This window comes from Mugil cephalus, chromosome 18, assembly GCF_022458985.1.
Source record: "Mugil cephalus isolate CIBA_MC_2020 chromosome 18, CIBA_Mcephalus_1.1, whole genome shotgun sequence".
NCBI classification, from domain to species: domain Eukaryota; kingdom Metazoa; phylum Chordata; class Actinopteri; order Mugiliformes; family Mugilidae; genus Mugil; species Mugil cephalus.
This window is the reverse complement of record NC_061787.1, coordinates 10,980,910-10,998,304: the sequence shown is the minus strand read 5'-3', so window position 1 is coordinate 10,998,304 and position 17,395 is coordinate 10,980,910. Positions and strand designations below refer to the sequence as shown.

Below are 17,395 nucleotides of genomic sequence, written 5' to 3'. Positions count from 1 at the left end.
TTATCCAATAACAGCGGAGATTATTCAGTTTGCAGCACGGATTGACCAATGGGAGTGGTTGTTCTCCTAAGCCCCGCCCACTGTGGTTAAACGACTACAAGAAGCTCCTATCCCGGAGGTTGGTTGAAGTAGATGCAGCTCATAGAAACTGTTTATTTATTTTGAGAAAGCAAAATAGAGCTGTTGCACGGTCGTCTGGTCAAACCGTTGATGCTACGTTTGTAGCCTGTGCCTGTCATTAATTTCGCCGCCGTTTTATTCACGCTAATAGTTAGCGCAAGGAGCAAATTCATATGCTAACGTCTGCTTTTAGCGCTAGCTCGAAGCTAACATCCTTAACGCTCAAGCTTCTTTTTAACAGGTGTCGCCAGTTCGTATTTGTGAATATATTTCTACTGCTATAAACACCAACATGAGTGATCCTTGGCAAGAGTGCATGGACCATTGCATAGAGGTCACCAAACAAGCTGGGAAGGTAAGGGAATAGTTTTGAAAGGAAACAGTGAAAAACTTCATACCAATAATAATAATATAATAATTTGTTTTTTTAAGTTACAAGTTATGAAATATTTATATCTGTTGTTACAAATGAGGTTGGCTAAAGGGCACAAAAGTTCAGCTTGCACATCACGTAATAAGAAAGAGTTACAATATATATTTAGCATAATAACTTTGTTGAGTTTAAAACTATCTTTACACACGATTAAAAAAAACAGCAACCAGAAGTGAATGGTAGTTAGGATCATCGTCTTAAAAAGTCTCAAGTTTGTCCAGTTTAAGGCATCCATTTATTACTGCTCTATATGAGATATGACCAACTGGCCCCGGCCTATTTTGTTTCTATTCCCCATTAATGGAGCCTACCCCAGGGAAGTCTTGAGTTGATAGATGAAAGACAACAAATCTTGTAATTTTGAAAGTAATTCTGATTTCCCTTATTTTTCGTATTTTGTGTAGATCTCAAATTTAAGACATAGTGGTCTAAAAATGTCTTCAAAAGTCTTAAATTCCACTGGTTCGAACCTGCAGAAACCCCGATAACCTTACTGCACAATTTAAAACCATTTGGAAACTCGACGCCCCGTCATTCGTGACCCGTCAGTGCCGACGACATGTAGCCCCAACAGGATGATGCAATTAAGGCGGCAGATGTGGTCGGCCATCCAACAAATCCCCTCGCCCTCACTCCTGTCTTCCTGCCAGATGATCCGCGAGGCGCTGCAGAAGGACATAGCCGTCATGCAGAAGAGCTCGCCGGTTGACCTGGTGACCGAGACGGACCAGAAAGTGGAGCAGCTCATCATATCTTCCATCAAGGAGAAGTACCCAACGCACAGGTGCTCTGCTTCGGTAGCCAATGACTCGCTAAAGGGGAGAATGATTACTATGTCAAGGAAGGTTTACTAGAGCTTCTCATCCAGTCAAACAAAATGTGTTCCCCCCCCCATACAATTTAAGGCCTTGATTTAATGTTGCTCATTGCAGGTGTGTATTAGTTATGGATGGATTGAGAATCAATGTTTTCTTTTTTAAATCACTACTCCATACTGCACCATGTTGCATTGTGGGCTCAGTTATCGTTGTGTTACGTTATTTAATGATAAATAGAGAAGTAACAAATCATTTATTTAAGTGAAAATCTTGTAAGATTGCCGTATAAATTATTAAGTTATGCATGGTAAATGTGCACAGTGTAATTTCAGAATGCTAATGTCCTCCATGGATGCTACGATGCCCTAAACAAAAGAAATATAATGTTGCAGCATTGTGTGCAGCAAACAGGGACTATACCGTGTTGTATACTAACAGCGAACACAGCAGGCATCGAGTACAAAGCCATTATTGATTTCACAGTTGAGCTCACAGCCAAATGACACTCTGTTTCTTTTATTTTGAAGTTTTATAGGCGAGGAGTCGGTAGCAGCAGGCGCCCCCAGCGTTTTAACCGACAACCCCACTTGGATCATCGACCCTATTGATGGCACCACCAACTTTGTTCACAGGTACTGCCGCCTGCGATTAAATGCTGTAACAACCCCTGCGCCGGATTTCTTTTATCTCCGTCGCTCCTTAACTATTTTTATCTTTTAATTAGCTTCTCCCTCGGATTGTCCTCTCTGTCAGGGATAATTAGACGACCCAGATGAAACTGAACTGATAATAGAAATTGATTCCTCTGAGCTTAAATCTAAAGGGAGTTCATTAAATGCGCGTTTTACATTGTAAATTTCTCTCCTGCAGGTTCCCGTTTGTGTCTGTATCAATTGGCTTCACAGTGAATAAAGAGGTAGGCTTCACTGTATGCTAATCACATGTGGGTTTTTTTTTTTTTTTACACTGACGCATTGCCTTCTTGAAACATAAATACTAGCCTGTTAACCCACTGAATGTGCATTTTTCCTTTTGTGCAGCTGCAGTTCTATTTTTAGTGGTCCTCCCTCTCCACTTTAATCACTGCCATTGTATGTGCTGCTTCTTGGTCTCAGATAGAGTTCGGGATCGTCTACAGCTGCATTGAGGACAAAATGTATACGGCACGGAAAGGAAAGGGAGCATTCTGCAACGGAGTCCCTATCAAAGTCTCTGGACAAGAAGGTGAACGCAAATTATCCCATTTTTTTTTGTTGCAGTTGTAAAGAAAACCACTGGGTAGCGCTAAGTTTCTTTGCTTGAACTCGCAGTGTTTTTTAGAGATGGGGAAAGTACTGGCTGATGATTATTGGATGACAATACTCTTTGTTTTCGTCCACAGATATTAGCCAGTCTCTGGTGCTGACAGAAATGGGCTTCAAGAAGAATCCTGAACAATTTAAGACAATGTTGGGCAACATCAAGACCATCCTTACCATCCCTGTGCACGGGTAAGTGTGGGCCTATGTACGAGCTGCAGTTTGTGCACATACTGGTGTTTTAATACTCCAGCAAACACTCATTTGTCAGGCATAACACAAGAATAACGGCCATATTTGTCTAAAGGCAGAACAAGTCATAAAAAATAGGTGCAAAGTAGCAGCTTACTGTTGCTGCAGCTTTGTTTTCAATAAATACCTTTTAAAATAGTGATAAATATTGTTTTTAGACACTTTTTGTGCACAATTGTAGTTGCTACAAAGCCCTGTGTTTCTTGTGGTTGCTTAACAGTAAAAGCCTCCCTGTAGCCCTCCATTACTGACGGAGTATATACAGAAACTGACGCTGCAGCGAGGCCGTTTGATTCCTCTTCGGAAATGTTGCTCTTCTCCCCCCGTTAACACTCAAACCTCACTCAGAGAGTTAATCACACATTGTAAATAAATTGATTGGATATTCCTCAAACTCGCTAAACTCCTGCCAAAACATCTGGAAGTCGGAAGCAAGCGTCCCATTTCCGTCCGCAGTATCCGCTCCCCGGGCAGCGCAGCCGTCAACATGTGTCTGGTAGCGTGCGGTTCGGCCGACGCGTACTACCACATGGGCATCCACTGCTGGGACATGGCCGGAGGGGCCGCGGTCGTCAGGGAGGCTGGAGGAGTCGTCATGGACGTTTCAGGTGAGTCACCGAGAAAGCGTGACGCGGCTGTTTAACTTTTTCCGGAGCGGCTCCTGCTGCCAAGTCACTGGACGAAATGAGAAAATAGAAAGGATTGCTTTCCAGAACAAAGAAGGAACACTGCCAGACCATATTGTTTATGAATAATTTATTTTTACCAAGTGTTCTTGTTATTGTTTTTCATCCTTACTTGTTCTCACAAATCCTCGTGGAAGACAGTCAGAGACGAGGAAAGGGCAGCCACTGGCTTTATAGAGTTTTTGATCTTACGTTTGGGCAACCGTGCCGCTGACCTAACAGCTGTCCTGACATTTAATATGCTAAAGAAGCTGTGGTGTTTATCTGGTCAAACATGGACTTTTGACAAGTGCAAGCATTTGAGGTGCCTTCATCTGTGTCTCCAGAGTCCCCCTTCCTTGGACAATAAGTGAAGGTCATAACTCACTAATGAGCTGCTCTTCTCAAAAGTCCGATCACATTTCATTTCATCAAATGTGAAAACGAGGACGGGACCATGATCTTGAAAACACATGAGCTAATAAAGCAGTTCATTACTATGAAATGTGAAAGTCTGTATTATATCAGGAAGTAATGTGATAATGATTATTTTCCTAACCGTTCTTAAATGTTTTGAAAAAGGCTACAATAGCTCCGAAAAACTGCAGAGCTGAACGACGCGTCTTCTGATGCCTTTAGATGTCTCACTTTGCTCGACAAAAAGACACAAATATTTTGCTCACAGTGATACGTGTCAAAGAAAAGAAGCACATTTTCTGTTTTCAGACCCTGAATACAGCAGATATTTGGCATTTCAACCGTATTTTCATGAGAACTGACAGTGCTGCTTAAAAGTATTTGCAGCCCTCGGAGTGTTTGACATTTCTGCTAAAAAATGAATCAAAACATCAGCGGATTCTCACACGAGTTGTAACGGTGGGCAAAGAGAAAGCAATCAAACAAATTAACTCGGGGTAACTTCTAAGCAACTAAAGGCCTCTCTCACATTGATTAATGTTGATGTTCATCAGGAGAACACTGAACAGCCACGGCGTCTCCAAAAAGAGTATTTCTGCCCTTCTCCAGTTTGCCAAACATAATGTGGACAAGCCAGACTAAACGAAAAACTGCTTTCCAGTATCCGCACCTCATCCTGTCAGTGAAACACGGAGGTGGCAACGTCCTTGCTTGGGCGTGTTTTGCTGCATCTGGGCCAGGACGACCAGGACGCCATCACTGATGGACCAATGAATTCTGAATTATACCAGAGCATTATAAAAGAAAGTGACAGGACATGTGTCTGTGAGCTGAATCTTAAGAGAAACTGGGTCAAGCAACAAGACGAGCCCAGAAACACGACTTGTTCCTCAAAAGAATGGTTCAAGTTCAACACAATGAATGTTTTGGAATGGCCACGTCAAAGTCCTGACCCTAAACCAATGTGAGGAAACCCACCAAAACCTCAAAACTGATTCTGTGCTGGGCTAAAGTTCCTCCTAGCATCTCTAAACGACTGGGCAGAAGTTATCAGAAAGGTTAGTTGCTGTTTTAGCTGCACAAGAGGGTCACACTGCACACAGAAAACAAGAGTTCACAGACTTTTGCACGTCACAGATATGTTCAAATGATTCAAATGTTTCAATGAAATAAGACTACTCTGAAAATCCACTGATGATTTGAGTGATTTTTATGCAGAAATGTAGAAAATTCCGAGCGGTGCAAATACTTTTAAGTAGCACTTTTATGTCTAAAAATTACTTAGAAATCACAGACAGCTAAGACTCCAGTTAACAGTTATTACTGTTATTATTATTGTTTTCTCATTTCATCTGCAAAGCAGTCTGCAACCAAGTATTTCCGTTTTAGAAGTTTGAACATGATGATGTTTAGCTTTAAAAACAAACAAAAAAATAGATTGATCCATTTTTAAAAATCGGTTTATTCTTTCAGCTTTAAGAAATTTGCAGCAAATTGTATCTAGGAGCAGTATTTGGCGCCATCAGTTGGTTTATTTGGGTTACTACGGCACAGTTTTTAAGCTATGTTAAACTGTTGTGTATATATATTGTTATATTTGAACCACAAAACAACCATTAACGTTAACTTTCCTTCTTCTCTCTGACCAGGAGGACCGTTTGATCTGATGTCGCGCAGGCTGATCGTCGCTAGCAGCAGGGTGATAGCAGAACGCATCGCAAAGGAGATAACGGAGTTTCCCGTCGGCAGGGACGACACAGAGAGCGCGTAAAGTCAGAGTTATGGAACAAGCCTCGAGTCCGTCTTAGCCTTAAGAGCCAAAAAACTATACACTTACCTCTGAGGAACATCTGAGCGGGTTTGTTAAATATCCAGAGCTGGGATTGTCGTCTTTCTTTCTTTTTTTCTTTCGTTCTTGATGGTTTTTGCTGAAATTCAGCAATTAGTCATTCACAGATGCTGTTGTACTGTTATTTTCATGGTGCGTTTTTAATCATTCAGACAATCCTTAGTGTTTATATTTATTTACGTGAGTAATTGTGCCAGAATAGATAGACAGATAAATACCTCAACACAGTGCCGCCGAATCAACAGTGTCCGTGTTTTGATCAATAATTTGGAATGTCCTCTGTTTCATCATACTGCACCAAACATATGCCCAAGAACACGGCCTGTTCTACAAAAGAATGGTTCAAGTAGAACAAAGTGAATGTTTTGGAACGGCCACGTCAAAGTGCGTACATATTGCACCACGCTCAGTATGGTGCAATAGAAGATGACCAAGCTGGAATCATGTCCACATCAGTTTCTGGCTGCGGTCATCTTTTCAGACGTCTTGAGACAGACCTACTGCCTGTTCAGGTAATGTTGGTTACATATTGTTAGCCCAGGTTCTATGAGTGTACTAAATTATCATATATTGGTATCATAGCTGTGCTGTAAAGTAAAGGGGACCTCCTTACCAATAATATTGTTATTTCATGTGGGATTTTTAACTGTTTAATTATCTATATATGTGTGTGTCCTCACATGTTTGCACTATACATAATACATACACATAATACATGTACACATGTAACTGTGTACGTGCATGAACTGTACTGTATCACCGCTTCTTTACCAAGTCCAAACTCAAATGCACTGATGGCGTTAAAAATGCAAAACAAATAAAAAGCTCTGAGTATGTCATACTCATGATCCTATTATTAGCCTGTTTTTGTATTTCTCATTATGTGAAGGTCTGCAGAGACGGCTCAAAGCATGCGTGCACACGTTACAGTCGTAAACTGAAGACGATCCCTAGCGACTGAACAAAGCTGACACAGCGGATTTCAAATTCCATGACTAAATATGGAAGTTCGGTGTCATGACATGTCCCCATTCTCACATATGAAAGCGAACATTGGAGAGAAAAAAAAAATGCACAAACTCTCTCTGGGCTCCACCCGTCTTACGGTGCCTCGTTAGGTCATTGGTGTAAAATTCCGCTGCTCCACTGCCAGAACACAAAACTCCCACCATGCCAGCCCATATGTTGTTGTGCAACAAATGAAAACCCCCTTAGTATCAAAGCTCCAGCGAGTGCTCCTAAACATCTTGTGTGTGTGTGTGTGTGTGTGTGTGTGTGTGTGTGTGTGTGTGTGTGACATCTTAACTGTGGCCTGAATCAGCGATGTGCTCAGGACGTAAATGTTCGCGTTGACCTAGAAAAACGACAAATCTATAAAGTAAAAGCACGAAACAAGACAAACATCTCTGGCGGCGAACAGGGAAACCAAATAAACGGGGAACGGGCCGCTCGCTGCTACCGTCGTGATTTAGTGGGGAAATAAAAACGTTTCGCAGCCATTACACCATGTAAAAATCTCTGCTGCATTTCCTCTGCCCTTTCGCTTCGGCGCCGCAGATGCACATGCACACGCTGAGCGGCGAACTGCCCCCCGGGCTGATGTGCTCTATGAAATAGCCCAGAGTTTTGCTCTCCGCGGACTGCCTTTTCATCTTGTGTTTGCAGATGACTAACAAATGGTTTTAAAGCACTTCGCTCGCGCTCGTTTCTCCCTGCCTCCCCTCCTCAGAAATCAATGGCGCATGTTTGTCGGCGGCGGGGTGTTGCGGACGTGGAATGGTTTCCGGAGGCGGCCGGCTGAGAGTCCTCCTCTGTCATCAGCTCCACCTATTCACCGGCAGCGGCTGGCGAACAAATCTCGTCGGCTCCCTGCGCCTTTTTAATATTTAATGTCCTTTTATTGTTAACGGAGTCATTAATGGGAACCAAGGCCTCGCGCTTTAACGATGTGTCCTCGATGCCAGGAAGGAAGTGCCAACCATTGTTCTGCAAAAACTGCAAAGGCTGTGTTTTCCTGCTACGTACCAGAAATGTGGCCCCTGAGATTACAAAGTTGGGGTCTGTGGACAACACGCTTGTTGAGAATTTCAGAATTAGTTTTGTCTCAGTGTATTTCTTTGTGTTTTAAATAGATTCAATTTCTTTTTACTAGCCTTCTGGAGGTTTGTTAACAAGGGCAGTTGGACAGTCAGCTTCCCCTTCTCTTTTTTTCTTTTAGGTTTTAGCGAAACACTAACGGTTATCCCTTCCTCTTCATCTTCCATAACCAGCAGGTTAAAGTGCGCCTACTAATTCCACGCAAATAAAACCTTCTGATTGGTTAATGGTTTGATTACCAGCCCGTTTCCAATTCGCATGCACATCCGTGTTCCCATTAACTTCATGACGCGCCGCCAGCCCTAGCTCTGTTTCATTCCGCTCCTGCTCTAAAAGGTTCGCCTCAGCACGCCGTCATCACCGTTTTGTTAGCATTTAGCCCGAGGCACTGCTGCGCTGAAGGAGAGCCTCAAAGCTGCCACGGTAGCGGCAGACCGCCGCGTTCGGCGAGGCCGTCCTCGTCCTGACGGCTACGTGTTTTGTGTATGTGCAGCGCTTTGAGTTGCATTTGTGTCGATGATGGAACCCGCGGCGCGAGTCCTCTCAGCCGATCCCAGTGGGAATAATGGCAGGCTGTTAACGGCACCCCGCGGTCCTCCCAAGAATTTCCACCGGTGGCATTATAAACCGCTGGCCTCTGGCTTCCCACTTCTCGGACACCGGAGACCGCCCCTTGACGTCCATGACTGCGCGTAGATTCTTTTGCAGTTTGCATCAAGCCATTAAGAAAAATATGGTGTATAAAATCAGTCCTAGTAATTTTCAATCAGCAGCACAGTGACCGTTCACCCAAGACCTCACTACCAGCCTGGCTAATGTATGTAATTCAGTTGTACATCCCGTTCTTGCTTGCAATTGCATCTTTTATCCTTTTTTTTGGAGAACCGCTCCGATCTTAAAACCAATACCATATTAGATTAGATTCTGGAAACACAGTAAACTCACAACATGATACCCGAGATTAGAGTATGATCTGGGAAGCTAAAACAACTGGAAAGTCAACTAAATCTTATGAATTTCAAGTCTTGTTCAGTTATGATCAGGATTCCCGGCCCACAAATTCCTCCAAAACTAAGAACGTACTGTTATATTAAGAGAAATGTGCCACGAAAACCTGATAAATATCATCATGTTACCATTCTGGAGTTAGCATTAAGCCCAATGCACCACTGTGCCTGAGCACAGAGTTCCCAGACACGTCGTGGGTCTTATTCTTAGCTCAAAGTGGCCTCGGTGACTGGATAAATCCTCATCTTTCAGGGTGCACCATTGACCTTCAGCAACTTTAGCGCCATCCCCGGTTACAGCTGCAATTCAAGGGAAGCGAACATCCAAAAACATCCGTCATCGTGGATAAATTATTCATAACGGACCTGGCGGGGAGACGGCAGGACTGATGTATTTGTTTTGCTTGTCCCATCACTTCCCCTCCGCATGTCTCCCAGAATTTCTGAGAACATCTTATATTTAGTGCACAACAGGGACAACGGGGCTGACAACTGCTCTCCTGCTGCTCCCAGTCAAACAAAACTTTCAACGCCTCCCCAGTCCCCTCCTCCACGATATCCCTTTCTGATCTGTTTATTTTAGATGCGGCTCGTGCATTAGGGTTTCTGGCGACTCCATGACTCGGATAAGGGGGCGAGGGTGTCGTCTTCCGGCTTCGTCGTGGTTTTACCGACGCTGGGAACTTCAGATGTAGATTTTACTATTTATTTGCTTAAATGCCTGGCTTCCCTTTATTACTGCAACAGCAAACAGCAGGAGCGGCCTGTGGCAATTTCGACACACATGAAGCAGGTTGTGCAAGGTGTGGCGGTGGTGAACATCGTGTCTGAACGAGCCCGCAGACTACAGCTTTTTTTTTTTTTTTTTTTTTTTTAACACATCCTAGACAATGTGGAAACCAATGCATATATTTGTATGTGTGTGTGCGCGTGTGTGCGCTTACACCCAGAATACAGAGTATATGGTTCAACAGGGTCAAGTCGTGTTGCTTTTACCTGCGCGTATTCCATTTTGAACATTTAGCCGAGTCTCCATTATCTTCGCATTGGAGGTCAAGAGACATGTGACATAATTTGCTTGAGACATGCAGCATTTACCACTAATTGAACAATCCGTCTTGCAGCAAGGTACGGCTTCCTCCAAGACAACTGTCAGGGCTTCGGAAGAAGTAGCTTGATGATTCAGAAAATGGTCTTTTTCACTCCCCGGGGACTTGAGTGTCGCAGCATGCATTTAAATGAAAGAGAGTGCTATCAATATGTCATTTCTTCCACCTCTATGAGTGGTATTCCAGACTTGAACTGCATTTTTGTGTATTTTTAAGTGCCGGATCGCTAATAGGCCCGATTGCGGTGATTACCTGAATCACGAATAAAAAAAAATATTTTGCATTTAGCCGCTGCACACAACAGGAATAAACCTTTTTGAGACATTTAGCCGCATAAATATTGACACGTTTAGATCTGTGCGTGCACAGTATTTACCTCCACTCCAGTTCACGAGGATGTTGTTAAGACTTTATTCAGCTTCCAGCGGGCACGCTGAGGCGCACACGAACACATAATCGACCCCGGCTCAACGGGGGACCTATAAAACCATTCCATTTTCCAGTGGTGGGATCCTAACAAAAGAATGTAAAAGGGAAATCAGGAAATATTAACCCGAGGGGAGCTTTGCCGGTCGCGTCAAACCCGGAGTTAAAAACCGAGCGTTTTATTTTCTTTTTTTAAAAAGAAACACATGATTTTTTTACTCTCAGGCATTTTGTGATAAACGTGAGCTGACATCAACACAATGGAATTTTTTGGTGTGCGCTTTATGTAATTTCTGCTCAGCGTCAGCTTGCACATGCATGACACACAGATGGGTGTGTCTTCTTCCTGTGACACCTCCGCAAGAATAAGGAAGACACATTCAGAAATTTTCCACTTGCTTATCCAAATGCAGATGCTCTTACAGTAAAGTGGATGTGGCATCATGTTGATGCAAGTCTTCGTTGGGGAAGATTTTTTTCCTCTCTCTCTCCATGTTCACTGTGAAGAAGCATGTTAGGGCGGTGCCAGTACTTTTCCCACTCTGTCATGCCAACTCACTTTGTTACCTCATCTCACCAATGGGGCAATTTAAGAGTTAAGCTTGGTGGAAGAAGCTGCAGTAGCATCTAGAGTCTACTTGACGGCTGCATCTCACTCCACAAGGTAAGGCTTTCTTTCTGCTACGCTATAGACTCTTCAAGCAATCTGGTACACATTAAGTGATTATCCAAGTGCTGTGCTGTTTTTAACATTCCAGAAGTTTGCGAGGGAAGTGAGACACAATGTGCAGATTAACCCACATGCTGTCTGTGCCTATTGAGACTGGTTTAAATGAAACACAGTTGCATCTTTGTCCTGGTTTTTGCTCATTTTTACAGTTCAGGCAAAGTTTTTTTCGTGCCCACCACTTTTCACAAAACTCTAATTAGAGAAGAGCTGAAATAAACGCCGGTGCACTAATCCGGGTTAGGAGCATCTGTGAATGATATCGGCACTTTCTTTGCCCTGGGTTTAGTTTCTCACGCTAGACACGAGCTTAGAGATTGAACCTGCACCTTGACAGTTAAGTCTTCCAGGGCACTAAAGAACCACAGTCCAATAACAAAAAAAAAAAAAAGGAATATGCATATTGAATATTTATCAATTACCAGCTTTCTCAGTAAAGATATAATTTGCTTTTAAGCAGCAACTCAGCAATAAGACACTTTACGCAAGTTTTCTTTTTTCCCGTTCCATCAATTTCGACACAGTTATGTGCTAAATTACATCACAACACGTTGCGCACTTGTTGCACCTTTTGGCTTGCAGTGGTGACTTAGAACAATGCGCCGACTGGCAGAACACAGCTGCAGGGGAAGTCTTACATAACATGTTCTGTTGTAAGAGAACAAAGTTAACGTTGGCCTCAGGGACAATGCATCAGTGTCTTGATTTGTTTTCCATCTTTTGCACTTTTATAAGTCATTGTCATTTGTTTCGCAGGCTCATCTAAGCAAGCACCCAATCATGGCACAACAAATGGAAGAGGACCCATGGCAAAAAGCATATGACATTGCTGTTCAAGTGGCAAAAACAGCTGGCGAGGTAGGCCCTAAAGATGCTTTGGTGTGAACAGACAATTTTCTTTTTCTTTTTTTTTCTTTTTTTTTTAAATTTTGACAGATGAAACATGCTTTCCTTTAACCTCAGGATATTAAGAATAAGTTAATTAGATGGAATAACCGCGTGTCAATGACATTCCATTCGATCAGGAAATTAGGAAAGCTGGCGAGAGTGAAATACGAGTCATGACAAAGAGCTCCACCGTCGACCTTGTCACCAAGACTGACGAGAGAGTGGAGAAAATCATCATCGGGTCTCTGAAAAAAGAATTCCCTTCGCACTGGTGAGTTGTGCAAGACACACCTAGGTATTTGAGCAATCGTGTGCGAGCGCAGAACATAACTGCTCAGTCGTGTTTTGAGATTCCTCTCTGCTTCATTGATTCTTCTGTGCTGCAGCTTCATTGGGGAGGAGTCGGTCGCCAAGGGGGAGGCGTGCGTGTTGACTGACAAACCTACATGGATCATAGACCCAGTGGACGGCACCACAAACTTTGTACACGGGTAAGATGTTTGTGTAGCCGAAGCACTGATATGTTGATATGTTGTCTTAAAGGATGCCGACACAAACCCTAAGAACTGGAATTTGTCTTTTAATTTATCAGTACCCCTAAGTGATCTCAATAATGTGGTTAGAGGACATGCTAGGCATTTAGTCCAAAACATTTAAATTTGGCTAATTTTAGCACTTCCTGTTAGCTTAGCATGAAAAGAATAGTTTGACACTTGGAGGAATGCTCTTATCATACCATACCATACCATACCATACCATACCATACCATACCATACCATACCATACCATACCATACCATCATACCAAATGTTAAAGAGGAAAGATACTTGTTGCCTTAAAATGGAGCTCGTTTATGACATGGATACACAAAATGCTTGACGTTTAAGCTGTGACACTGGCCGAACATCGTCTAAAATTCATCAAGGCTCACAGTTTAGCTAATAACCATTTGTGTAGGAAATGCAGAGTCAACACATGGTATTAAATTACAAAGAAAACTATATATCAGGGGTCTTCAATGTTTTTCAGGTCAAGAACCCCCAAACTGATTTAGTAGGGACCCCCCACCAACTATATGTGATCTATATTAAACTATTCCTTATACCTTTGCTAAAATATGTTGGATTCATTGTAATGTGTATTTAAAGAAATTTAAGTTTGTGGGGGAAAATTAAAAAAAAAAAAAAAAAACGTATAAAAAATGTACAATCAACCAAAGATTTTGCGACTCCTGTTAAAGACCTTTGCTATATATCATTAAATTACAATGTGTTACATTACTATCCTGCTTCGTCATTTCAGAAAGCTGCCATGAATGCAATGTGTAATGCCAAACTAACCTGATATACATATACATATACCCACTGACTCACAGATTCCCATTTGTGGCCGTGTCTATCGCCTTTGCCGTCAATAAAGAGGTACGTGAAATCAATAAGCATTTTAAGTAAGAATTTTCCATTTTGTTCAGACTGAGCGTTGTATGTGAACGCTTCATAAATGTGTGTTTCCAGCTGGAGTTTGGTGTGGTGTACAGCTGCTTGGAAGACAAGATGTATAAAGCCAGGAAGGGGAAAGGAGCTTACTGCAATGACGAACTACTTCAGGTGTCTGATGTGAAAGGTATGACTTATTTATACGCTATATATATTCGGCACTTATCCATGCACAGGAAATAGTTTACCTGTAGCCATGTCAAAAACCTGCCATAGTAATCTTATTTGGCTTGCTGTCATTATAGACATCAACAAGTCCATTATCATTTCTGAGCATGGAACGGATAGGTCCCCCGAAAAAGTGACCAAGATCTTCTCCACCATGAAAAAGATCCTTTGCATCCCAGTGCACGGGTAAGTGGTTTAGCCTACAATGTTATGATGGTGTGTACTGCACTTCAAAGTCAAAATGCAGCAACAAAATGTGACCTCTTGGACTTATCATATGAACTATTTTCTGCGCCTTGGAAACTTACATGAAATAGCATGTTCAAGGTAAAGAGACTTAGGCTGTTTACTGCACGTTCTGGTGAAATAGTTATTGCTCGAATTAGCTTATCCAAATGTATTGTCTGCCTCTCCCCTATGTGTCATCTGTGGGTGTGAAAAACCTATTTTGATAAACTGACGCATTGATAATTCAGGATATTGTTGCAGGTAACAATGAAACATACCATTGGCTAGTTTGGTTTAGCATTAAGCTAGCTGAGCCATCTTATCTTTTGACGCATAAGTAACAATCTTTCAATTTGAACAGTTACTCTACACTGAAAATACTAATTTACCAGGACTAAAACTTAAAATGTTTTGATGTTGCTAAATTAACAAAATCACCTGCAAAAGCTATCGAGATTAAGCTAGCAGAGTGGCATTGGTTGCTATCTTTCTGAGGTACCTGAAAGTTTACAGAAAAGCATAAATTAACTCATTATATTGATTATATAATCAGTATATCAGTATATATTATAGTAGTCAGATACTCTTTGCAAATGAGCTGGATGCTGTACTCTAGCTAGTTAAAATTAGATTATGATCCACTGAACTAGTAAAAAATTAAAATAATAATAACTCTTGCAGCTTCTTTTGAAGCTATATGCACAACTATGTTTTTAGACATTTTGCAGATTATTTTTTGGTTCTTATGTCATACATAAGCCATATAATATAGGCAGTAAAACAGAGCTGCTGCTGATGTCGACCAGCCTCTTTGACGTTTGACTGGTCTGTCCTGACAGGCTGCGTGGTTCGGGGACAGCTGCCACCAACATGTGCCTGGTGGCATCGGGGGCGGTGGAGGCCTTCTTTGAGATCGGGATCCACTGCTGGGACATTGCCGCCGGAGCGGTTATAGTCCAAGAAGCTGGAGGAATACTCCTGGATGTTGATGGTGCGTATGCTTTCAAATGTGACCACAGAATAATGGCTGATTATGTAGGACGCCAGGCTGCATACTGAAGCAGTCTGACTGCAGGTGGAGCTTCTCATGACAATGACTTTCTTTTTTATCGACGATTCAGGCGGACCGTTCGATTTGATGTCTCGAAGGATGGTTTCAGCAAACAATGACATTATTGCCAAACGGATAATTAAGGAAATCGAAATATTCCCAGCGGTGAGGGACGACGAGCCAGTGCAGAAGCAGTGAAAGCTTGTTTACGCTGGATTTCCAAGTGCTTTGCAATATGAAAAAAGTTAAGTCCTCTGCTACTGTATATGTTGCCTGAATAAAGTTGACTGTGCTACTCTAATCACCGCTGACGCTCCTAATGTGAATGCCGAATATGTTTGATTGGCTCCACATTTTGCACATTAATATCAATTCAATCACCAATGAAAGGTTCCGTTTGATTGCCCCACTGAGATCCGCCCGTCAAAAATATTGATTGCAGCCGGAAACAGCTGTAATTTAGCACTTGGCATTTTGTGTACCAACACACACTCGCTTGCCAGTTCATTAAGTACACTAGTGAAAATGAATGCATTCTAATATTACACCCCTGCCCGAGATGCCCTTTTAAAACTGTTATAATGTTGAGTTATTTGATGAAACGGTGTAAGAAAGGTGGTGACTCATTGTGGAGGATGTAGTTCATGGTGCTGCGCTAGGCTAAAATGGGGTTGTCAAAATAGAAAGAGACATGGCTCGGTACAATACAATACAATAGTACTGCAAGCCTCCAAAATGAAAATACAGTTGAATCAACAGCGCTCTTGGTTATTCAAACAAATACTGAATACCGTAACCTTCACGAAGACAGGATTTAGTGCAGACAGGAATGTTACATTCGATGCGTTTGTTTTCACCAGCTAATGATTTGGCAGTTCACTGTTATTTGCACATCTCTGTAGTCTGTCACTTATCATATTTACATCTGAACTAACAGCTCTACACTTCTATATCCACATTTAGATGGTGGAACATTGACACAACTCTGCCACACCCCCTCGCACAACCTCAGCTTATGATGCTTACCATCATTAGAGGCAACAGTCCTCAGCGCTGCAGTTAAATTAATGTCGAAGTCACTTTATCAACACAGGGCCTTTCAAGTGTCATTTAATTACCTTGCAGCATTATTGCTGTTTACACAGTTTATTACACTCATATTAACATTCACCACTAGAGGTCAATAATGCATCATCAATTAGATGCAATCTCCAAGAAGCTCTTATTTTATGTTGCAGTGGTTCTCCTGACTATTTTAAGTTGCATCCTTTAGCAGAGGTTGACAGCATGCTCTGAAGTGTCTTTATGCTTTACACAGCTACGTTTTCCAAACCAAGTGATGAGACAAATACCCGGATAAAAAGACGAGGTTATTTTTAATGTCTGCTCTGTGCTTCCTTATGTTTTCTTGAGCTTCAAATGTTGAAAAACTGGCTTTGCAATCGGCCACGAAAATAAAGGATGGAGGAGCGAGCTTAGAGTGAAAAGTAGCAGCAGTGGCGCACGGAACAAGACAAACAGCATCAGCAACAGCAGCGGCAATAACAGCAGGAGATTGGGTGAGGGCTCTGTGAACATGTTTACTCTGCTGAGCCTTTGAAACATAAATAACTGTGCATTTTGTGTATAATTAAGCCCCTACACATATGCCACCTTTGTTGTGAACGAGGAGGTGTGAGATCATTTAATAGAGTCGGCGGCTGTCCGCCTTTCACAATGGCAGGATCCAGTTCCAGTTTGCTTTTCAGCATCAGTTGTATAATATATATATATTTTTTTCTGTCATGTGGTGGAGAAGGGAGAAGGAATTGTGTGTTTGCACTTGAGCGGGGAAGATAATAGTTGCAAATACAGAACATCTTAACATTTGCTTGAACTTGCCCAAGGTACCAGATGGCTGAAATTTGCTTTTAGGACAATACAGTAAATGCCACACAAGGTCAGAGAGCCACACTCAAATTCATAAAAGTCAATTTACCATATTTTAAACAATAATTTTTTCCCCCTTTTTTCTTATAAAGCCCACCCATTTCATAATGCAAGAGTGTTACAGCAATTGATACTTTATTGGTTTAAGTTCAGCCACATCTAATGTATTAAACTCTAGTATTGAGTTGACCATTTGCAGCTCAATTTTCTGTATACTAAATAAATTAAACGCTCAGTCAGAATTCCAATATGATGACGCATAAACAGGAGAAAAAAAATTGAAAATATTTAAATCTTGTTTCAGTTGGATACAGATTATTATACAGATTTATTTTTTAACTCCCCTGGTTAGCATTCATACCCAGAATATAAACCACAATAAGTATGTGCAACTGTTGTTATGCAGTGAATGATTAC

At 41.9% G+C, this 17,395-nt stretch overlaps 2 protein-coding genes across 2 annotated transcripts; both read left to right on the top strand.

Moving 5' to 3' along the window:
- The first annotated feature begins 74 nt into the window (after positions 1–74).
- On the top strand, positions 75–6,711 carry LOC124995649 (inositol monophosphatase 1-like). Its single transcript, XM_047568187.1, has 9 exons — positions 75–118; positions 362–475; positions 1,204–1,337; positions 1,899–2,003; positions 2,242–2,287; positions 2,487–2,595; positions 2,753–2,861; positions 3,378–3,529; positions 5,653–6,711. Exons 2-9 carry the CDS (start codon positions 413–415, stop codon positions 5,772–5,774), a joined length of 840 nt encoding a protein of 279 aa, XP_047424143.1. The 5' UTR covers positions 75–118; positions 362–412; the 3' UTR covers positions 5,775–6,711.
- A 4,295-nt stretch (positions 6,712–11,006) lies between these two features.
- Positions 11,007–15,350, top strand: LOC124995648 (inositol monophosphatase 1-like). Its single transcript, XM_047568186.1, has 9 exons — positions 11,007–11,155; positions 11,975–12,076; positions 12,244–12,377; positions 12,493–12,597; positions 13,482–13,527; positions 13,621–13,729; positions 13,848–13,956; positions 14,838–14,989; positions 15,120–15,350. Exons 2-9 carry the CDS (start codon positions 11,999–12,001, stop codon positions 15,245–15,247), a joined length of 861 nt encoding a protein of 286 aa, XP_047424142.1. The 5' UTR covers positions 11,007–11,155; positions 11,975–11,998; the 3' UTR covers positions 15,248–15,350.
- The last annotated feature ends 2,045 nt before the right edge of the window (positions 15,351–17,395 follow it).